This window comes from Lontra canadensis, unplaced genomic scaffold, assembly GCF_010015895.1.
Source record: "Lontra canadensis isolate GAN:19392208 unplaced genomic scaffold, GSC_riverotter_1.0 scaffold31, whole genome shotgun sequence".
NCBI lineage: Eukaryota > Metazoa > Chordata > Mammalia > Carnivora > Mustelidae > Lontra > Lontra canadensis.
This window is the reverse complement of record NW_022631025.1, coordinates 3,047,421-3,071,009: the sequence shown is the minus strand read 5'-3', so window position 1 is coordinate 3,071,009 and position 23,589 is coordinate 3,047,421. Positions and strand designations below refer to the sequence as shown.

General features: G+C 52.7%; 2 protein-coding genes across 2 annotated transcripts in view; both read left to right on the top strand.

Annotated features, from left to right (window-relative positions):
• Window positions 1-14,452, top strand: part of LOC116873062 (constitutive coactivator of PPAR-gamma-like protein 1) — a 97,284-nt gene extending 82,832 nt beyond the window's left edge. Inside the window, exons 15-20 of the mRNA XM_032866715.1 lie at window positions 1,161-1,370; window positions 2,781-2,964; window positions 3,481-3,618; window positions 5,643-5,784; window positions 6,449-6,545; window positions 12,550-14,452. Of these exons, the coding sequence (XP_032722606.1) occupies window positions 1,161-1,370; window positions 2,781-2,964; window positions 3,481-3,618; window positions 5,643-5,784; window positions 6,449-6,545; window positions 12,550-12,861 (1,083 nt within the window). The 3' untranslated portion in view covers window positions 12,862-14,452. The remainder of the gene's footprint in view (window positions 1-1,160; window positions 1,371-2,780; window positions 2,965-3,480; window positions 3,619-5,642; window positions 5,785-6,448; window positions 6,546-12,549) is intronic.
• An 8,895-nt stretch (window positions 14,453-23,347) lies between these two features.
• Window positions 23,348-23,589, top strand: part of PHF2 (PHD finger protein 2) — a 69,028-nt gene continuing 68,786 nt past the window's right edge. Inside the window, exon 1 of the mRNA XM_032866437.1 lies at window positions 23,348-23,541. Within this exon, the coding sequence (XP_032722328.1) occupies window positions 23,444-23,541 (98 nt within the window). The 5' untranslated portion in view covers window positions 23,348-23,443. The remainder of the gene's footprint in view (window positions 23,542-23,589) is intronic.

The following is a 23,589-nucleotide window of genomic DNA, read 5'->3' as shown; positions in this document are numbered from 1 at the left end:
CCTGCCCGCAGCCCCGCCTGCCCTCAGCCCAGCACAGTGTCCGTCCCAGTGAGGCTGAAGGCTCAGAGAAGCGGCGCCCAAGGCACGGGCTGGCAGGGCTGGGCTGTGAGCGGGGACAGGCTTTTCTAGGTTTGGAAAAATCCAAAAAACAGAGGTTGGAGAACAGTGTTAGCTGACTGTGGGATGTTGGCACCGAGCGCGAAATAGCAGATGCTCACACCATTCATCAGTATCTGGCACGGGAATGACCTTTTTCCTTTTTCATGCAAAGCGAGGGCACCTGCCACATTAGGCATTGCTTAGGTGGGTGCCCCACGAAGACTGCATTCTTGGGACACCATCACCTTCAAAAGTACGTGCGCAGGGCAGGCAGACAGAAGCCAGGCAGTGAGAACTCGGTTCCGGATAATCCACAAACCAGGTCCTTCGTAGACAGACAATCAAGAGTTGACTGTATCTGTCAGTGTTCCTTGCCCAGCGCACCAGGTGCGAGCAGAGAGGGCTGTGCGTGGGTATAGGAGGGCCGCAGCGCCAGCGGGGGGAGCCAGGAGAGATAGTCTGCATGGCCCAGACACAGTGTTTTTGTTGTTGTGTTCTCCATTTATAAGCTCCATTTCTCCCGAAACATTTGACAGTCTCATTAATGAGTTGCTATCTAAAACATTAACGTATAAAATGATGTAAACATGAAGTACAGGTTTTAGAATGAAATTGTAAGGAGTGCTTTTTAATATAACGACTTGGAAAATGCAGAATCTTACTAGAATTGCTCCTTGTTATGATCTTTCTGTTCCTCCGTTACCAGCTTGTAGAATCTGTTTTCATGAGTGAGTTGTGGCCTTCCGGAGCGCTAAGGAGACTGCCAGTAATCTGTTACTGGGTCATGAGAGCTGCAACATTGTGTCTCTGCGCTTGTACAACACTCTACAGATTCCACGTTGAAATAGGCAGTTTCTTAAATGTTAATCTGTTAAGGAACATAAAACGTCTGTGTTCAGATAGCCCGGTGCCAGGTTCACTATGAGGTAGTAACAGGTGTGCTTAGGGGGCATTTGGTGGAGGGGTGTCCACATTAACTGTGGAGAGCTGTAGTCAGATGTTGTGAGAAGCAGGTACTGTGGTGCTCTTACTCCATGGAAATCACTCTTTTCCATTTTAAGATCGAGAACCTCGACCCCCGAGGCATTCAGCTGTCAGCTCTCTTCATGAGTGGTGTGGACATGGCCCTGTTTGCAAACGACGCGTGTGGCCAGCCGGTGCCCTGGGAGCACTGCTGCCCTTGGATGTATTTTGACGGGAAGCTCTTCCAGTCCAAACTCCTCAAAGCAAGCCGGGAAAAGACCCCACTCATCGACCTCTGTGATGGTCAGGTCAGTACAGGAGCAGCAGGGGGCAGGGAGGAGCGGCTGGCCGCCTCGGAGCGGGATGCGGGAACGTGTGCTGGCTAGTGAACCTGGGCCCGGCCCCACGTGCGCACAAGTGTCCGTGCTGGCTGCGGGCGCCGAGCTGCACTCACCGGAGCGCTAAGTCACCGCACACTGAAGCTTGCTCCTGGGGGACATATGGGGCTGGGTTCCTCCCGGCGTCTGGCCACACCTTTCTCAGCAGCTCAGTACCCTGCCTTGTTTTGGGTGTTTCTGGCACGACATCTCGATGGACACACATTATTCACTTACTCACATTGTGCTTGCGGCCAGCAGCACGGTAACAGCCTGAACATGCACGTGGCACATTAGCTTTCTCCACAAGGCGCATCCCACAGCCTGGCACTTAGGGACACGAGCCAGCACCCGGCACAATGCTCAGGCCCATTTCCAACAGCAGAATCACCCACAGAAACATGAAAACATGGCACTAAGTAGATGGTGAACAGGACACTTGTTTACAGTGTAAAGTCTAAAACAGGACGGCAGAGCCTTGGTGGCGACTCCCACCTCACCCCACTCTTGCATGGGTCTGCGGAGCGCCACGAGAATGCCGTGAGCACTTACATGGGGTTACAGGATACATTTCAGCAATAGGTGACTCCACAAACATGCAGCTCCTGAATGTGGAAGGACCATGCTTGTTGGAAATCCTGGTGAAGTCAGCCGTCAGGTGATCATGTCCCATTGCGTGAAAGAGCGTCCATTCGCTTCAGGCTTCTAACTACATGTTCCCCGGAGCTGCTGTGGCTCCCAAGTCAGGCTCAGTCTGAAGACGGATTGATGGGATACATGGGTTTTCAGATTCTCGGATTAAGAATTAGTGTTGTTTTATGTCTTTTCGTATTTATTAACAAAAGACACTCCAGGTGAACGTTGTAGGTGTTTTCTCACAGTGGATTTGACGCGCACGGGCAGTGTGGTGTGCATCTGTGCGGGTAGCTGTCGCCTTCTGTGTCACGTGCAGCACACGCCGGGCCAAGCGCTCGGTCCGCGGGCATCGTCTGTGCTGTTTGGACTCAACCACTGGTTTCCAGGACCAAAACTACACTTTCAGTTAAGAACTCCTATAGGAAATGGTTCTCACCTGGAGATGAGCCAGCAAAGCTGGGCTTTAAGTTTTTAAGTTGACGTTTGTCTGGAGTTGAGGTCGTGGGAGTGAGGGGGATCTATTCATTGGTTACGTTTTCCGTCTTGCCTTCTGTACCAAGCGTGGCTCCGCAGACCAGGACTGTGACTTGGGAGAAAGTGTGGAGACGCATCCTGCCCGTCGGTGTGTCTCACTTTGTCCTGTCCATTCCACCTCGAGCAAAGCCTCGTGAACCACGTTTTCACATGCTGGCACTTGACTTGCAGGCCGAGCAAGCTGCCAAGGTGGAGAAGATGCGGCAGAGCATCCTGGAAGGGCTGAACCTCTCCCGGCAGAGCCACCCACTTCCCTTCCCGCCACCCACGGCGCTGCCCTTCTACCCTGCCTCTGTGTACCCCCGGCACTTCGGGCCCGTCCCCCCAGCTCAGGGCCGAGGGCGGGGCTTTGCAGGTGAGTGTGCAGGCACTGTCGGGAGGGACTGGCGGTGTGAGGGGACAGGTACACGTGCCACAGGCACCCCGTGTAGCCCTGGTCCACATCTTGCTGCACTGGGACCTTGTAATTAATCATCAGGCTTACGATGACGTTTGCAGCATCAGCTTTTCAGGATAGACAGGGTGCAGACGCGACTCCCGAAGCCGTGATGGGGAAGGGAGAGAGGGAAATACAGAGGCTGCTGGAGAGACTAGGTGTTAACAGTTGGTCGGCTCAAGTCTGGGGGCCAGAGGAGTCCTCTCCGCCAAGGCCGCCCCCACCACCCCCCAGGCCAGTGGCTGAGCCCCCATGGTTGACACTTCAGAGTTGTTCATTGCTGGCAAGAGGGGCTGGGAGACCCCTCCCTAGCAGCTGATGGTATGGAAGCAGCAGCTGAAGGAGACAGGGTCACTCTGCCCAGAGGCCCACCGGTGGCTCCCTCCGAACCCGCTCCTCATGGCTTCTCCGTCTCTCTCCACCCGGGTCCCACAGGAGTCTGTGGCTTTGGAGGCCCCTATGGGGAGACTGTAGCGACAGGCGCTTACCGTGCCTTCCGAGTGGCAACGGCAGCGGGACACTGCGGAGCCTTCTCCGGCGGTGACAGCAGCAGGACTAGCAAGTCGCAGGGTGGTAATTATGCTGTGCCTTCTCCTAGAGCTTCGCTGCCCCACCTGGTTCCCCTCTGCTGTCCTGGCCCAACACTGCATCCTTTCTGCTAGGCCCGCTCCCAGCCCCGTCTGCCCCCAGGTCTCGGCCTGGCAGTGGGGCCATTGGGTGTCCACGCGGCCATGTGTGCCTGGCCCCAGTGTCACCTCCTGTGCTGGGACAGGCTGCCTGGCGGTGCCTCTTGGTGGGCTACTCCCCTGACGAGAGGGGATGAGCTGGCATAGAAGGTTCTGAGGTCATAGCAGAACTCCTGGCACAAAAACTTTCCACAGGCTGTTCGTAGGAAACGTTTTTAAAGAAAGTTCTAATAACCACATACATAGATACATTTATTTTAAATTCCCTTTGCTTCTCTTCTTGTATGTGTTAGCCTTACAAGAGAGAAAAAAGTCTTAACATTTAGTTTTGAAATAATGTCTTGTGATTTTGCTGTAATTAGAGCCTGTGACTCGTAGCTGTGTCACATGTCCTGTATTTTGGGACTGCAGAGTTAGGCCCGGCCATCCCAATCACGTCACAGGGCCCTTCAGATACATTTTCAAGTAACTTCAGGATAGGCAAGTCTTCCTCTCCCGCCCAGGAATGTTTTTCCAGCTCAGCTCCTTGGGGCTGGAGGGAAACCTCTTCTGGAGCCATAAAGACTCGCAGGCCAGTGCAGACCCCAGCCCCCAGAGGGGCTTTGGGGCCATTTCTCCCCCTCACCAACCCTGCATGCCCCTCTCCTGCCTCCCACCAGCGCTTTTCTTCCTGCCCACGCCATGCAACGTGCAGTGACGCGTGCTCGGTGCTTTGCCACTGGCTTCTGCTCCTTGCACCCCTTGTCTGGACACTCACATCAGTGTGCAGTTGGGATACAGCTCTGGGTGCGCGGTGGTGGCTGTGTGGTGGCTGTGGACACTGTGGGGTCAGAAGCAGTTTCTTGGGCCGAAATGGCAGAGGACCCTGTTCCTAACTACTCCCAAATTGTGTCTGGAGCTCAACTCTGCACTGTCCAGCGGAGTGACCGGCAGCCACCGTGCTCTTGAGCGCTTGACCTGAGCTTGTCCAATCTGAGCTGGGCCCGAAACACAAAACACACATCCAGTTTTAGACCTCATATGGAAAAAGGAATACAAGATAGCTAATTAATAGTTTTTATATTGGTTACATATTGAAATAATAGTGTTTTGATATATTGGGTCAAATAAAACATTATCAAAACCTATTTCATCTGTTGTATTTTTTTCAGTGTGGCTATTAGGAACACGAGGCTTGTCATAGATGTGCTTGCTGGGCAGTGCTGGCTGGCAGCTAATTGTCGTGTTGAAAACCTGGATCATAGAGAGTGTATTAGGGTCCATTCCATCTGCCAGGAAATAAGAAGCTTGAGGTTCTGTTTGGTTTTTACCAGAAGTTTTGCTCTCAGTTAACTGAGAATTTTCTTAGTTTAGTCAGAAAACCTTAGAAAATGCAAGCTATACACAGCTAATAGAAGTTAGTGAATACAGTGGATGTTTGTGACCCCACATGAGGAAATTCTGATTTAACAGTACAGTGAGAAATAAAGCCACATTTCCTGGTTAGCTTCCGTAATGTTTGGTGAAGGCAGGAAGCCTGGAAGCAGTTACTCGAAGAGAAAACACTCTGAGTTTGCAGGCGTCCACCTCTGCGGTGGAGGCAGTGTGCGGGGACCGCCCAGCGGCAGCGGTTTCCTGAACCTAGGTCGTCTAAAAGCCTCGCACAGTTTGCATCTGTAACTCATTTCAGTTGTTAGTTCTGTGTAGCCAGCACGTTTGCTTACTCTCAGGTGTATTTTTAACAACAGCTAAAGCTATTAAAATCAAATGATGTGCGCACTAATACTTTATGTCATAAATAAGTCTTCCCAAAGCAAGGGAAGGGGCCTTTCTATGAAATATAAGCTACAGTTGGAAAGAAAGTGCTTGCTTGTTCCTTCTTGCAATTTTTAATTATGTGATTGTCAAAATTTGTTCTATTTTTTTGTGCAGGACTGCAGCCTATACCTTCTCAGGGAGGGAAGCTAGAAATAGCCGGCACCGTGGTCGGCCACTGGGCTGGGAGCAGACGGGGCCGCGGGGGCCGCGGGCCTTTCCCCCTGCAAGTGGTTTCTGTTGGAGGACCAGCACGGGGGTAAGTTCTGAAAGTGTGTTTGTATTAATAGAAAACAGCCTCTTTATTCTTTCTTTCTTTTCTTTCTTTCTTTTTTTTTTTTTTTTGGTAAGATTTTATTTATTCACTTGACAGAGAGGAATCACAAGTAGGCAGAGAGGCAGGCCGGGGGGCGCGGGGGAAGCAGGCTCCCTGCTGAGCAGAGAGCCCCCATGTGGGGCTCGATCCCAGGATCCTGAGACCATGACCCGAGCCGAAGGCAGAGACTCAATCACTGAGCCACCCAGGTGCCCCTAGCCTCTTCTTTCAATTAGAACTTTCCTAGGAACATTTTTATATCATTAGATACATCTCCGTTGATGTCACTGTTTGTGGTTACATAGGATTCCATTATATATGGTATTAGGTAGTTCTTTCAACCATTATTAAGTAATTATCAACACATTATTTAATTAACCATTTTTCAGTATTTAAAAAGTAGCATTTTTGAAGTGTATGGTTTTTCAAATCAAATACACTGGTTATGGACCCAAACAATTGATATCTTGGAATGTTAGAATTAGTCTGTGGTGTGACCGTGATTTACTAGACAGTGCTACTGCAGGAGAGCGACATCATTTTACGCCTTTCAGCTGCCTTCCGCAGACTCAAGCCTGTGTGCTTCTGTCATCTTCTCTCTGTTCAGGCGTCCAAGGGGAGTGATTTCCACCCCGGTGATCAGAACGTTTGGAAGAGGTGGACGGTACTACGGCAGAGGCTATAAAAACCAGGGTGTGATTCAGGTAATCCGCAGCGCGGGGCGGTGGCGCACTCTGAGGGCCCGGACTTCCGGGCTAGTCCTTCGGAGCCTGCGTCCAGACAGGGGGTGCCAGTGGGGGGTTCTGCAGCTGCCGAGCGCGTGAGGTGCCCGCCAGCTGTGTCTCTTCAGCCCAGTTGGGCCAGCGGCAGCCACGGTGCTGAAGAGTATGGTTTCCTGGTCACAGCTGCATGGGGAACGTTCCCAGGGTGTTAGCAGCATTTATGTTATAAAACGTTTAGGTAAATAGCAGCTAGGTTTTTAAAAAGAAAACTGGTATCTTTTTCTTCTCCTGGACCGTCTTGACTAGCTCTTCCCTGAGAGGCTCAGCCTGCGAGAGGGGCCAGGGTCATGAACATGTCTCCAGGAAAGAGCTGGGGTTTCTTCCTGCTTTGGATACTACCACTTTAGAACCTAGATCCTGATGAATTTCCCCTTCAGAAGGATCTTTCAGACATGTCAGTCAGCCTACTTCTTGAGTTACGACATTCAATCAAAGTGTGCTTTTCTGTCCATGCTATGCATGCAAACTTCAGGACTCTCCAGTGACTCATGCACCAATAACCACATGCGGAAATTTAATTGGCCAGAAGAAACTAAAACGCCTGCCTTTACCGGCTGACCTCAGCATCGTAAAAACTTTGTTTTTTTAAAAGATTTTTTTTTTTTTTTTTTTTTGACAGACAGATAACAAGCAGGCAGAGAGGCAGACAGAGAGAGAGAGAGGAGGAGGAGGCAGGCTCCCTGCTGAGCAGAGAGCACGATGCGGGACTCGATCCCAGGACCCCGAGACTATGACCTGAGCCGAAGGCAGAGGCTTTAACCACTGAGCCACCCAGGCGCCCCTCTCTTTGTTTTTCCTAAGGTTCATTTTATTTTTGGGGGGGGCAGAGAGAGAATCTCAAGCAGACTCCTTGCTGAGCACAGAGCCCAACATGGGGCTTGATCTCGAGATGCTGCGTGAGATGCTGCGTGAGATCATGACCTGAGCTGAAACCAAGATGCTCAACCAACTACACCAACAGGAATTTGTTTTGGTGAAATACATCTAGTAAGTCAGATACAAAGGCAGCCCCTCCCTAGAAGCAGGGTCCAGGCAGCCCATCTGCAGCGCAGTGTCCCCCGGGGTGGGGAGTGTGCTCTGCTCACTTTGGCCCTCCCAGTTCCACCCCAACCTTCCTGTCTTCAGAGACGCCCTTCTGAGCGGAAAGCACTCAGCCTCTGGACAGGTTTACGAAGAGGCAGGGGAACCCGGCCTTGCTGTGCTCCAACCCAGAGCCTGTCCTGTGCAGAGAGCCCTCATGGGGCCTTCAGCCCTACTGGTTATGGGGCCTTTGATATAAAACACAGACACCAAAGCCATACAGGACAGCTGTGTGGCATAGCCTCTTCCTTGTCTCCATGGTGTGCTGAATCCACCGGCTTCCCTCCCTCCCTATTTCCTTCACTTTTTGAAGGAGGGACAATGCAGTGTGTCACCCACAGACTCTGCCTCTGGCCAGGTGTGTTCTGAGGGGCTGGCTCCCCATGACCTGACCTCTTCTTCTTGCATCCTGGTAGTGGGTCTGGGTGCCCTGCCAGTTGTGGGTCTCTGTCCCTGTGACAAGACTGAGGTGGACCCATGCGCTTCTGTCAGGGGCACATATGTCTGCGTGTTAGGACCTATTGTACTGATGCGCCACTGACTGGATCCATTTATTCACTGGAAAATGCAAAAGGAAGATGGTCTCACTCCATCATTTCTTTTTTCATTGTTTATTGGGGAATTTGTATAAAGAGATGCTTCTTCCCCTTGCCTCCTATTTGGCACCTGAGTATGACAGTCCTGGCAGGACAGACACATTGCCTGCCTTGGCCATGGGCCTTTGGTGGCTTCCTTTGAGGGCATCACCTGGCCCAGCACCACATTTCTCTTAGTTCCTTGGGCTCTTTAGTGGGAAATGGCATTTGACCTAAACTTTACTATTGGTATCGGTATATCTCTTCTTCCACCCCGAGAACCCAGGGTTGATAAGTTAGATGGCCTTGGACTTGTCACTGATTTTGTCCCAGCTGCGTGCACAGTGGCTCAGTCCCCCAGCTCTCACATTTCTGATGGTAGCTGGGTTGTTACCGAATAGGTCATCGCAGCACACATCCTTGACCTGCCACCCCACCTGTGCCTCATTTGCCCAGCTTCTGTGGAAGCGTGTCCTCTGCCTGCCAGCCTTGTCCCTCGAGGCTCTCCTCAGCAGACCACAGAGGGGACCCCATGGAGATGAGGGGACGTTTGAAAGCACTTTGCTTTCCTAACAATCAAAAGCAGTGGTTCTTACCTCCTACTCAGGTGTCTCATGGACGTTCTCTCATTTTCTTCTTTCATAAAGCTTTGTGTTGAAGACTGACAATAAAAGAATCGTCTTTCCCTTGGAAGTCATTTGCGGTTTTGGCGCAAAGGCCCAAACTGTTTTTGTTTCTCTGCCAAGGTTTAGTGATGCAGCCCCGTTCCTGGTCGTTCTGGGTTGGTGTGCTCAGCACACACCATGCTCTTTTCCAAACGTGGTTTCAGATCGTGTCTTACATCAGAAAGTTTTCTTGGATTCCTGTTTTTTCATTTCTGTTGTATCTCCTTGCTTGGTTTTCATCTCTGGAGCTCCTGCTGAGCTTGTCCTGGGTCCAGCGTCAGCGTTTGGCATGTTCTCCACTCCCTTTGAGGTCTTCTTTTGAGACAGAACTCACTGCTTCAGGTGGACAGTGCAATCTGTTCTTACTGTTGTGCAGCAACATTGCTGATTCCAGAACATTCACCACCCAAGAAGAACCCCCTTACAAAGGAGCAGCCACCTCCCAGCCCCTGACATCCACGAATCTGGTTTCCATGGCTGTGGCCTTGCTCTGTGTGCGTGTTACGGTGTGCACCATCTCGTCTCTCCCTTCTGTCGCTTCCCGATGCTCCACTGTGGGGACGGGACACATTTTGTGTATCCGTTTACCAGCTGATGGACATGGAGGCTCTTACCCAGCTTTATTGAGATGTAATCAGCGTGTAGCATTGTATCAGTCACAGGCGGACAGAGTGCGACTTGATGCTTGTATATACTGCACAGTGGTCACCACAGTAATATAGGTGACCTGCATTACCTCAGATGGTTACAAAAATGGATTTTCTTGTGATGAGAACTTTTGAGATCCTTCTTAGCAGCTTTCAGATACGCAGCAGTATAATTCATTACAGGCCTTGCCTTCACATGTTTGTGCAGATACACATTTCATTCCTCTAGGAGTGAATTCCTGGGTCCCGTGGTCGTTCTACATTCATGCCCTTGAGGAACAGCCAGACCCACAGCGGCTGCCCGGTTTTCCCCTCCCACTCGCGGTGCGTGAGGCTGTGGATTTCCCCGCGCCCTCGCCAGCACCTCTTATTGTCTGTCTTTGAAGTTAACTTTCTGGCTGGGTATCTCAGTGTGGTTTGATCTGCGTTTTCCTATCTTTGTTTCTTTCCAATTTTTTTTTTAACATTTTATTTATTTATTTGACAGATCACAAGTAGGCAGAGAGTCAGGCAGAGAGGGGGTTAGCAGGCTCCCTGCTGAGCAGAGAACCCGATGCGGGGCTCGATCCCAGGACCCTAAGACCATGACCCGAGTTGAAGGCAGAGGCCTAATCCTCTGAGCCATCTAGGCGCCCCTTCTTTCCGATTTTAAGCTTTTCTTTCTCTTCACCATCTTCATGTTTGACGATGTCCACGTGCTACTGTGTCTCTCTAGTCGGGTCTCCGTTTCTGGAACAGCCTTTGCTTCTGTTTTGGATCCTCTGCCTGTTTCCCACCTCACCTCCGGGCTTTTCTTGGTCTGCTCTGTGCTGGAGCCAGAGGACAGGTCTTGGTCTTCGGGGGACGTGCCCTTGGCACCTTCTGCTGCCCACAGGGGTGTGGTTCCTTCCCTGATCTTCTTACATTGCGCTCCGTGTGGCTCTACCTCGTGCTTCCTGTTGCTCGTTTTTAGGCGACATCAGTGTTCTTGCCCTGTGAGAGGCCCGGATAGTGAAGGGCAGCAGGCCTCCGGAGAGTTTCTGGCCCATCTCTCTCGTTGGTGTTGCTGCTGCCCGGAAGGGTTGAGTGTCAGTGAGGCAGGGGAGGCAGTGCTGCCCTGTGCCTGGGGTGCCCTTCGTGATGGCATGGGTGGGAGGGGCTTATAGTGGCCAAGGCTTATGGGAAGAATTGGCTGTGTAGAGAGCAGATGTCTATTTCTGAACAGGTACAGTCCGCTTTCATGTTCCCTCGCCAGCATCCTCTGTTCCTGCCCCCACGGTCTCCAGAGAGGGACTGTGGTGGCTTCCCCAACACGCCTGCTGGGGCCCCTGCCGTGGGGTGGTGCCTCTGCCAGCCCCAGCGACACTGCTGGAGGTGTTTGTTTAGTGGCAAGTGGACATTTCCCTCAGAGAGTGAGCCCTTGGAGGTTTGAAAGCACGTACTTGGAAATCTTTGATGTTACCTTTTTCCCCGCTTCACCCTCTTACATTTTTGTATAATTTTTCTCAAGGTTCTAACAAAATGACAGTGGTATTGAGTTGTGGAAAAGCTCACATTCGTATTTCTGAATCTGGGACTGAACATTAAAGTGAGAAGACCCATGGGATTTGATCCCAGAGGGGAACCAACACTAGAAGCACTGGTGGAGGCGAGGGCGACGGGCACCTCCAGCCCTGCTTGGCTGAGTGGGGGGGCCTTTCTTTTCAACCAGGCAGACATGGTTTTCAGAGTGGGAAAGACTGGAGACCAGACACACTGCCATCTGGGGTTGAAAGGAAAGGAATGCAGAGCTGGAAGTAGGCGGCTTTCTGGTTCTGGGTCTCCTGTTCTTCACTGAAAAATGACCGCTCAAAGGCAAAGACCATTAAGGTTTTCTTCATCAAGGAGTCTGCCTCTGACAGTGGTTCTCGGCCCTGATGATGTGCCCCCCTCACCCAGCTCCGTTTGCAAGTGCTTCTGGCTTCTGATGGTCAGGGGCCAGCGATGCCCACCACTCTGCGGCACACAAGGTGGCCCGTGACAGTACGATCGGGTCCAAAATGTCACAGTGCCAGGCTGAGAAACTGCAGTTTAAGATGTAAGCACCTGGAAGATCTCGGCTGTCTTCCTTGTCTCTGACCAAGAGGTCTTGTCTTTCAGGACATGAGCTGAATCACTCTAAAAGTACATATTTTTCCAGAATTACTTTTAAATCTGTTAAGAGGAGCAGAGAGGACCGTTCAGTAGAGACAAGTCACAAACCTTTGTGGTGATTATCAGCTTAGACTCACTTCTTGTGGCTTGTCCTTGAGAGGACTTAGGTTTGCCTCCATTTCCGGGTAGAAGCGGGCCTCCCCCAGACTGTGACAGGCGGACGTGTGAGTTGGTAAGCATGGAGGGAGTCGTAGTCTGAAACTTCAGCTGGATTTATAGGGGTGGTGTTAAGGTGCAGCTGGTACTATCCAGAAGGATTGGGAAGAGCTCCTCCGGTGGGGGTCTCCTGCAGGTCAGGATATTACCTACAGAGATGTGGAGGGAAGAGGCCCCAGGATGAACCTGCCGAGACAAGCGTCTCCCAGCAGCAGGTCAGGCAGAAGCAAGACAGAGTGTATTAGAGTGTGGACTGTAGAGGCCACAGACTCGAGAGAGTACGGAGTGTAGACGGTACAGACTGTAGGGTATGGAATGTGCACTACTGGAGTGTACACGGGGAGCCTGTGGCTGTCGTGAGGTACAGGCCGGAGTATGCGGTTGTGTGGAGCAGATCCTCCGGACAGGCTGTGGAGAGCACTGGGGCGGATGGAGGGAAGAGTAGAGCGAGCGCGGACGGCGCATTCCGCAGAGCGCATGAGAGCAGAGCGCATGCGCCCGTGTGGGGTGTGCCCGTGTGGGGTGTGCCGCGCTGATCTGAAGCTCGCGCTGTCTGGGCTCGGTGGGCGTTCCTCCTCTCCCGCTGTTGATCAACGCTGCTCTCTTGCTTGTTGTCCTTGATTTTGACCAGGGCAAGCCTCCCTATGCTACTTCAGCAGAGGAAGTGGCTAAAGAACTGAAGTCAAGATCCGGGGAATCCAAGTCGTCCGCCGTGTCTTCAGATGGGTCCCTGGCTGAAAACGGAGCGGTGGCTGAGGAGAAGCCTGCTCCCCAGATGAACGGGAGCGCGGGCGACGCCAGGGCCCCCAGCCACTCGGAAAGTGCCTTGAACAATGACTCTAAGACGTGCAATACAAATCCTCACTTAAATGCACTAAGTACAGACAGTGCTTGCCACAGGGCTGACGCTCTGGACGCTGCTGTCTTAAAGAAAGAAGAGTAAACTTATTTTTATAGAGGGTGAAGGATGCTGGAAGGGTAGGATTCAGGAATATCTGGAGAGAAAGAGAGCCTACAGTTATGTACATTTTTTCCTTTCCGTAAGAGAAAAATGAGGACTTTGGAAATTCGGATCCCTCTTTGATATCAGAGATTTAAACAACACATTTTTAGTTTTAACCAGTTGTAGTCAAAATGCTACAATAAAACAAAAAGAGAGAAAGAAAATGAAGAGCATTTGACTCCCACACTTAAAATGAAGTACACACAAAGTTTAAACTGGTTATGACAAAAGCCTATAGTTGTGTTTCTTGAACTATAAAGAAAACAAATTTTGGCAGTCTTTAAGTATATATAGCTTAAAATATCATTTTTAGCATTTGGCACCATATGTATGCCATTATCTTTGATTTTGCATTACTGTTCACAAGAAAGCTTTGTCTAAGGCTTTGATTTTATGATTATGAAAGAAATAAGGCACACCACGGTTTTTCTTTCTTACTTAAATCTCATCACTGTTGATGTGGTTCTTTTGTGTTAAAGAAAAAGTGCAACTATCAAAACTAAAAAATTATAGAGTAATATTGCCGTTCTGCTGATTTTAAATATGCAGTACATCATACTTACTTTACAAGCAAGTTAAATGGAGATAAAGTTGAAATCATAGAAGATGCAAATGACCTTTCAAAATCAACACAATGTGTTCTGAAACTTTTCGTGACTTAATACCATGCATCTGTGATCAATGAACTATGTGGTTTTGATCGGACGTAGACCATTAGTGCTACTACTTGAGCTAACCTTCTGCATGGTTCATAATTTTTAAAGTGTGTAGTTAATATTATGCATGTTATTGTCCTTCCATTCTTACCAGTATGTGCCCATTTGCAAAACAAAATGCTAATAATCAGTAATAGTCCTATAAAAGATGTTAACTCTGTTTAGTCATTGACTGATCTTGCTCTAACCTTAAAATTTTGTGATTATTGACCTCTGTTGCATTTATTCTAAAAACTCCCCAAAAATTATCTAGCTGTTTCAAATATCAACATTACCCTGGTGTATTCACTGCTGTATGCATTATTGTTCTTTGTTGCTGTTTTATGCCTTCATATTAGCAAAATATGAAATTCTGTGAAAAACAAAAAAAAAATCCCTTTGATCTTTAAAAAAAAACAAAAAAAAACAACCCCCCCTTCTGTAGCAGGAAACAAATTGCTTGTTCTTGAGAACTTTCCCATCAAGAATTTAGTAGAAGCAGGTATACTTATATCATTTTGATGTTTTTGTTACTGTTTCCAAACAATGTACTTTGAAATCAGAATCACTTCTTATTCGTTTTCATATAATTCTCCTGATGCTCTTCATCACACATTAGTGATCAGAAATGAGATGTAATTCCCCAATCCCTGCCCGCGAGACCTGAGTAGGATCTTACTGTAAGTTGAAGGGAGTTCTGCCCTAACTCATGGATTGTGCAAGAATGAACTGCTGTTGGGTCTGACTGATTGTAGGTGGGTTGTGGCGTGCTGTACCGAAGGCTATTGAATGCAACTTACAATGCTTAATAAAAATCTTTATTCTTTTAGTATAAACGCAGCGTGGCTTCCAGATTCAGCCGGCGGCCGGGGTGGGGTGTCCGAGCCCCACGGACAACACACACACCCGGGGTGGTCGTCGGACCGCAGGTTGGGGGCGCCCAGGGTGCGGGGTTGGTGGGGGTCCGAGCCCAGCCGACAACACACACCGGGCTGGTCCTCGGACCGCAGGCTCGCGAGCACCCGGGACTCGGAGCGGGTGGGGATCCGAGTCCCGCGAACCACAGACACGCGGGCCGATGGTCGGACCGCAGGCTCGAGACCAAAGCGCACTGACTGCTGCTGCTGCTACTATTGCCCACGTCAGCCATCATCGGGGCTCCCCCGCGGCTCTGCCCATCCGCTGCTGTGGCCTCTCCAGGGTCGCTCAGCCGGCAGCGCTGAGGACAAGCCCGAACCGGCACTTAGGTAAACGCCAGCCACGACACTGGATACTCGCGGAGGGACGACGACCCGTTCCCTCCCGGCCTGTGCGCTGGGGCGGGGCCTCAGCTGCTTCCGGTCTGTGTGCGGGGCGGGGCCTGAGCTGCTTCCGGCCTGTACTTAGGGCTGGGCCGCAAGCACTTCCGGCCTATGGTCTGTACGGCGCAGGGCGGGGCCACGAGCACTTCCGTCCTGTGCTCGAGGCGGGTCCGTGGGCGCTTCCGGCCTGTGCTCGGGGCGGGGCGGCGATCACTTCCGGCCTGTGCTCGGGACGGCGCGAGCTCGGAACTCTTCCGGCCTGTGCTCGGGGCGGGGCGGGGCGATGAGCGCTTCCGGCCTGTGCCCGGGGCGGAGCAGGCACCGCCCTACTCGCGCGGGCGCTGCGCGCGCACCGTCCCCGCCCCGCGGCCGCCTGGGCCGAGCGCCACAGCGGGCACCGGCGCCGGTGTGGGTGAGGACGGTGTCTGCGGCCTAGCCGCTGCTCTGGGGCAGGTCAAACACTTGTTTTTCTTTGTTAAAAGAGCTTTTGTTGATCATGTTTGCTTGTCTCAAAAGTAATACGTTTATTGTAGTAACTTCCGAGAGTGCAGCTAGACAGAAAGGAACAGAAATCACTCGCGATGCTCGCCTCCTGGCGCACCTCCATCTGTCCCTCTCCGCTGCCCACAGACGTCTGTGGGAACTTTACAGCGGACTCCAGCCCCCAAACACCCTTGGTGAGGGGGTCTGCGTGCGGGGCACCGCGCCCAGCACCATTGCGCCCAGGACCACTGCCCCCAGCACCACTGAGCCTAGCACCGAACCCAGCACCACTGTCCGGCATTGCACCTAGCACCACTGCGCCCAGGACCACCGCGATCAGCACCACCGAGCCTAGCACTGAGCCCAGCACCACTGCCCAGCATTGTACCTAGCACCACCAAGCCCAGCACCATTGCGCCCAGAACCACCCAGCACCACCGCAGTGTCTTCCCGCCACTATGTTCTGCTGTGACGCAGGCCCCACACAGTGGTTGTACCAGTGTTCAGATTTAGACTTAGTACCAGACTTAGAGGGCGGCAAGGGCCAGCTCTTCATGGCACTTTCTGTCCAGGGTGCAGTCCAGGGGTATGTATGTGAGGCTGTATCAGGTAAGAACACAAAGAACATACAGGGCAAAGGCGTGTGGCAGGGAGGGCTGCTGGGGTTGGGGTCGAATGTTCTCTGCAGAGCAAGGTTGGGCTCAGGTTCAGGGCAGGCATCGGTGGAGATAGAAGCCACAGGTGAAGGGAGAAGCCACTGCACAGGGTTCTTGGGTGCTGCTGGCACCTGGGAGATGGGGAGCAGTCTCCAGGTTTGCGCACACACCCCGTGGGGGATTAGCCTCTCACTGGAAGGAAAGCCAAGGGGAGTGAAGGGCGTGTTGGTCCTCAGCGCTGACTAGCCCCGCTCTTGGCCAGTGGGACAGGAAAGCGGGTTTCTGGTTTTCACCTGCATTGCTTCAGTTGTCCGTGAGGGTGACATTTCCATTTGTACATTAATGTGCCTTCAGTCTGTCCATGCTCCAGTCAACAGATTGTTAATATCCTGGCTGTTTTAATTCTAAAAACCCAGGCCAGGGCACACATCCCTCTCAGCACCCTCTGTGGGTGGGCACAAGGACACCAGCTCTCTCCTGATGTGGTCCCCTAGGGACCGGCTCTCTCCTCCTGCCATCTTATTCTGCCATGAATTCTTTGGACAATGCCTGATTCACTGCCCTTTCCCCTTTGCTCCTTATTCCCCACTTGGTGGAGTGAGCCTTGCAGAGGTTGCTTTGCCCTCCCCACGGGGGGCCTCTGGCTGCTGAGGACTGGGCCTCTACTCACTCCTCTCCTCACAGCTTCCCCAGCAGAGCCAGGGGCCCCATGGATCTCCACCAGGCGCTTCACCCTGTGCTGTGCGCTGGACTGTGCAGGTGATGTCTCGTGGACTCCAGGAGGGACAACCTGGGGGCTGGGTGGAAATGACCCAGGATGGCCTCGGTCCATTGTGCCCAGCGGGCCCCAGCAGCTCACGAAGCAAGCCGCTGGTGGTACCGCAGCAGACCGACCCAGGTCTCATCCCACTGCGGCCAGCCCTGGCATTTGTGCAGATCCAGCTCCTCAGACCTAACTGATCCAGGTGTGGGTTGTGTAAGTATCACCTGGGGCTGGCTCTCCCAGAGTAGCCCGTGTGCCCCATGTTGCTGTTTTATGAACAGCCCTCCTCTGGACGGGAAATTAGTCACTGGGCTGAGAACCTCTTATCTACAAGCTCACTGCTTCCAAACATCACAGGGCCATCCTAGAGAGGCTCAGCAAGAAGGGCACTCTCATACAGTATCGGGAAAACCCAGAAGGTTTCCAAAGTGCCCATGGGTCACTGTTCACTTCACTGGGTTCTGGAGCAGATCAGTTTGGTCCAGGTCTCCCAAGGGCCTGCTCTTAGAACTCTCTTGGCATTCACCAGATGGCTTCCTGTGTTATAAGAGCACACACCCAACCCCAGACTAGTACCTCCTTCCTGACTTCTCCCACCCTCCAGACCGTTCTGGTCTGTCATCTATTCTGGCACACGAGCTCATCAGCGGTGGGATGTGTCTGCCTGGTTCCTGGCCATAAGACCTGCACTGGTTGCACACTGACACGCTGGACAGCCTAGGTGGAAAGGGCAAACTCCTTGACACACACAACCCACAAAGCTGAATTATGAAGAAACGGGACATCTCACAGACTTGCAGCTATTACCGTGACTGAATCGATAACCAAAAGCCTCCCAATAAAGAAAAGCTTCGCCGGTGAATTCTACCATGGATTTAGAGAAAAATGAATACCAATCCTTAAATTCTTCCCCATTGTTGAGGAGGAGGAAGTGTTGAAGCCAGCATTGCCCTGATACCAGAGCCAGACAAAGACTCTACAAGAAAAGTGAACTATGGAAACAAGAACTCTCAAGACCCCAATGTGACTTTCTCAGCAAAATACTGGGAAACTGCATGCACCTGTGAGTTAGAAAGATGGTACACCACGACCGAGTGGGATTAGTTCCTGGAATGCAAGGATAGTTCTGTCTCAAGATCAAGCCCTGTGAGATGCCGCCCTAACAGAATGACGGGCAGAAAACCCACAGGATCATCTCGACTGATGCAGAGAAAGCACCTCATAAAATTTAACACACTTTCATGATAAAAATAACAAGGAATAGAAAGACACTTTTTCAGCATAGTAAGGCCACATATAAAAAGTCCAAAGCAAACATCATACTCAATGGTGGAAAAGTTCAAAACAAAACAAGATCAGAAACGAGAAAGATTCCACTTTTACCACTTCTACTCAACACGGTATTGGAAGTTCTAGCCAGAGAAATTGGGCATGCATAAAAAACAAACAGCATCTAAATTAGAAAGAAGTAAAGTTATCTGTTCACCAATGGCATGCTTTTATGTACAATCTCAAGACTTATATACTCTAAAGATTCCAAAAAATACTGTTAAAAGTAATAAATTCAGCAAAGTTGCAGAATACTAAATCAACACACAGAAATCAGTTTTGTTTCCATACACTAAGAAAAAACAATCCCAAAAGGAAATCAGGAACACGATTCCACTTAAAATAACATTTAAAAAAAAAAAAAAACAATTTAGGAATACACTTCAGCGAGGGGACAAAAGACTCATGAGCTGAAAACTGAAACATCGCTGAAGGCAACAAGACACAAAGAAATGGAAACACCTCCCGTGTTCGTGGATCAGAATATTAACATTGCTAAGATGGCAATAGTACCCGAAATGACCTACACATTCAATGCAATCCTGTAGAAATGATCTTAGCCCTTTTTGCAGAAATGGAGAAGCCAATTACCAAATACATATATAGTTGTAAGGGACCTAGAAGAACTGAGATGATCCTGAAAAAAGGAGAGTTTGAGGCCTCACACTTCCTGATTCTGAAATTTACTACAAAGCTACAGAAATCAACACAGTGTGGCATAAACCTAGATATACTGACCAATGAAAGAAATAAAAAGCCCGGAAATAAACCCTTGCCCACTTGGTCAAATGATTTCGACAAGGGTGCCATGACCATTTAATGGGGGAAAGAATTGTGCTTTCAACACGTGGCACTGGGAAAACTGCATGTCCACATGCGAAAGCAGGACCCTGAGCCTTACTAACACCAAATACAAAAATTAACTCAAAATGGATCAAAAGCCCAAACCTAAAACACAGGGTGAAATCTTCATGACACTAGATTTTGTAATGACTTCTTGGATATGACATCAAAATGCACAGGCAACAAAAGAAGAAAAAAAGAGTTGAACTGGATTTCCTCAAAATTAAAAATGTTCGTGCGTCAAAGGACACAACTGATCAACAGAGTGCAGAGACAACTGCTAGAACGCAAGGAAACATTTGCAAATCGTCTCTTTGATTAGGGATTAATATCCAGAATATATAAAGACCACCTACAAGTCAACAAAAAAAACCCAGCCCAAATAAAAAATGAGGAAAGTCCTCAAATGGACATTGCTCCAAGGAAAACATACAGATGGCCCAACATTTAAAATGCAAATCAAACCCATAATGATCAGAGAGTGGCACTGAAAACAAGTTTTTGCCATCAAAAGCTAGCATTATATTGAATCAAAATAAAAATATTTACTTCAAAATTAAAAAAAAAAACAACGCACAGTGAGCCCCACATTAGGACAGCTACAATGAACATGCACATACACAACCAGAAAACAACAAGGTTGGTGAGGATATGGCGAAACTGGAACCCTCGTGCACTGTTGGTGGGAAAGCAAACCGGTGCAGCCACCCTGGAAAACAGTGTGGAGGGTTCTCAAAATGTTAGAAATACAACTACCTCATGGTTCACCGATCCCAGTTCTGCGTATACACACAGAAGTAAAAGCAGGGACATGAACAGATATTTGCACACCCACATTCATAGCAGCATTACTCACAACAGCCGAAAGGTGGGAACAACTCAAAAGTCCTCTGGCAATGAATGGACAAATCAGACATGGGTTATACACAGAATGGAACAGTACTGAGTCTTCCAAAGCAAGGAATCCTGACACCTGTTACAGCACGGCTGAACCTGGAGGACACTGTGCCAGGTGAAGTAAGCCAGTCACAGAGGGTTCAACTCCGCAGGAGTCCACCGACACGCAGGTCCTAGAACAGTCCAGCTCGCGAAGACAGGAAGTAGAACGGTGGGCACCAGGAGCTGGGGGAGGGGTGATGGGGGGCTCGCGTCTACTGGGGCCAGGATTGCAGAGGTGCACCACTATGGCTGCACAACAGTGTGAACATACTTAATGCCACAGAGCTGTGCTCTTAGAGTTGGGCAAAACAGTAAAGGTTATCTTGTGTATGTTGCTGCCATTAAAAGAAAAGTCTGTGCTAGGCTTCAGTGTACTTTGTGGAGAGGGAGGGAATCGGCGTGACCTGAAACATGCTGTGTGTCCACTGGGCAGCAAGGTGAATGAAACAAGGCAAATAAAACAGGTCCCGCCCTTGAGGCTGGCTGCGGGGTGTGTGCTGCTGGGAGCCCCCCTCTCGGCCCTGCCACAGGCCCGGCCACGCGGGCAGGTGGGGAGCTCTTGACGCTTACATGGACTGTGCCCCCAGGAATGGCGTGGACTCGGTGGGCACTGAGGCCCAGGGCAGACGGCATGGAAGGGGAGGAGTGTGAGTGGGCAGCCAGAAGGGACACCGGCATCTTAAGGCCACTGGCCCCTGCTTCCTGGGTCCATGAGTCTGGCCCTGTGCACATCCCCTCTCTGAGTGGCCTCTGAGCCCAGGTAGCTTTAAAGGGCCGTTGTTCCTTCCCACCCATTCCCACCTGCTGCCTGGTCTCCCCAGGGCACTGTGGGGCATGTGTCACTATCTCCCTTACAGCAAGAGGAGCTTCGACAGAGCACACAGCAGGTGCTCAGTGCGCACTTAAGGAAATGAAGGAGAGGGAGGAGGAAAAGGTGGGCTTTCTGGAGGGTGACCACAGGGAGAATTTGGGACCCACAGGATGCTTACTTTAGTTTGTAGTCAGCCCGCAGCCTCAGAAGAGCTTCGGGTAACAGGAAAGCATGTCTGTGGACACTTCCAGGTGCAGTGGACACGTGCACATGGAGAGGGCAGGGCAGGCGGAATGGCCTCGGGTCCCCGGAAGTCTGAGCGCCGGCCTGCTCCTCTCTCCCGCCGGCCGGCCAGCTCCTCGGGAGGGACCGAGCGGCTTCCGCCTCGGTGTTCCGGAGAATGGCACCCATCTGGGTACCTGTCTGTGGAGCAGGGGGCCGCCGGCCGTCCGGGGCTGATGCTGAGTACTTCCCAGGCAGCACGGGGCGGACGGCTGCAGGGGTGCTGCTGGGGCCTGTGAGGAACTAAGCCAGCCCCTGGTGAGCTAAATGCTGGGGTGCTGTCCTTGTTTGGAGGGCTGCAGCACAGGGCCGGCCTCGCTGCACCGCGAGGGGGTGGAGGTGGGCACTGAACCCCACAGCACTGCTGCGGGGGCGGCTGTCACTCAGCAGTGCCCTGGGCCCCCTGCAGCCCTAGCACCATTCATCTGCACTAACTCACACTAGGGTGTTAATGGTGGACGGTGCCGGCACCAGGTCTGGGGAGGAGGACTCCAGAGGGGAGGGTGACAGCTGCAATTCAGGTAGGAAGGCACTGAGCTGCTGCACAGGGGCTGGGGGATGGGAGCTTATCCTTCCTCCCCCCTCCCACATCACCCAGTGTCTTTTCCACTCTCACTCCTCATGCTGGAGCCTTCCAGTTAAGGGCCCTGCCGCTGGCACCGCTGAGCTGTGGTCCAGGGGTCATCTGCTGGGGAAGGGTGGCTGGCCACACTGGGCCAGGTTTTGGCTCAAGAGCGGGGAGCACCTCCACTGAGCTGCCTGCAGGTGGGAAAGGTGGCCTTGAGAGGCTGCAGGCCTCAGGTGAGCACCTGCCTGTCAGGGCGGCGGCTGCTAGGCAGCCTGGACCAGGCTTTCTGTCCAGGCTGGACTTCTGGGCTTCGGGTGGCCAGCCTCCCCCAGGAGGAGGGGGCAGAGCACAGGAACACATGCAGGCTCCCTACTGCACATCAGGAGCCCCTCTGCTCCGGCACCCCCAGAGGAGCATGCAGGCTGCTGGGAGGGGGCAGGGGACAGGTGGGTGGAAGGAGCCCTCAGAGGCCCCCACCCCCCAGACCCTGACCACCCGGCTGAGGCTGCAGGGCTCAGAGCAAGGCAGCAGCACCTCCTGCCCACCCCTCTAGCTCCAGCCGCCCTGTAGTCACATTCCTGACATGGACCGGAGGCCTGAGGCTCTGACCAGGGATGGGGGCGGGGCTCCAACTCCACAGAATCACTCTGTCTTTATGAGCTGACCTGTGCCAGCGCACTCCTGGCTCCCCTGAATTCTGTCCTCCTCTGGGGGCTGAGTGTCAGGAGAGTCAAGGATCCTGTTCGGGATGGTTGGCTGTACCCAGCCCAAAAAGGAGGAGGGAGGAAAAGCAAGAGAAAACCCCAGCTGCCCCCTGTTCCTCTGCTGGGTAAGAAGACAGCTGGAGCCAAGTAGTTTTCCTTGGCCGTCTGAATGGGAAGGACATCCTGAGGGTCTCATCCCACACCCAGGGGTCTCCAGGGCCTGCCTACCCCTGTATCCTCAGATCACTTTCTTTCGTGGTGCCCACCCCCCTTCCCTTGCATTCCCCCTTTCCCTGAACCACCTTGTGCTGACTTGGTTCCTCATCGATCCTCCCCCACAGGGGGTCTCCCTGGCCCACTTACTCCTGGCAGAGGTCCTGGTCGCCTTCTCCCCTGCGGGTCCCCCAGGCCACGTTCTCCCCCAAAGGATCCCTCTGCCCACCTACTCCCTGGCAGGTCCCGCAGACTACCTCTTCCTCCAGAGGGGTGTCCCAGCCCATCTCCCCCACGAGAGACCCCCCTGCCCTCCTCCCTGGCCCACATTCCCCGAGAGGGATCTCCCGGGCCGCGTTCTCCCCCACTGGGGTCCCCTGGCTCTTCCCGACAGGTGCCCCCAGCCCTCCTTCTCCCCCCGGGGGTCCCGCGGCCCTCCTTCTCCCCAGCCCACCTTCTCTCCCAGAGGGGTCCCCCGGCCCACCTTCTCCCCGGAAGGTCCCCCGGCCCGCCTTCTCCCCGCGGTCCCCGGCCCGCCTTCCCTCGGCGGGAGCGGCGGCCCAGGCCGGCGGGCGGAGGCGGCGCCACCCGGGGCGCTGACGTAGAGGCCGCTCGGCGGCCGGGGGTCCCTTCGGTGGGGCCGCGGCTCCCCGCCCGCCGCCCCCGCGCGTCCATTCCCTTTTGTGTCCCGCGCGCGGCCCGGCCCCGCGCACACTCGCGCCCTGCGCCCCGGGGCCGGCGGGCGGCTCCCGGCGCGGCCCTGCTCCGCGCGCCCCGCTTTGTGTGGACGCGCCGGCCGGGTGCGCGCGGGCTGTCGTGCGCCCCCGGCCCCGTCCCGGCCCCGGCCCGGCGCGGCCTCCCGCCCGGCCCGCCCGGCCCGCCCGGCCCGACCCGGAGCGCAGCGCGGGCCGAGGGCGGGCGGGCGGCGCGCGAACATGGCGACGGTGCCCGTGTACTGCGTGTGCCGGCTCCCCTACGACGTTACCCGCTTCATGATCGAGTGCGACGCCTGCAAGGACTGGTTCCACGGCAGGTGAGCGCGCGGCCCGCCGGCCCCGGCCCCGGCCCCCGGCCGCCCCCC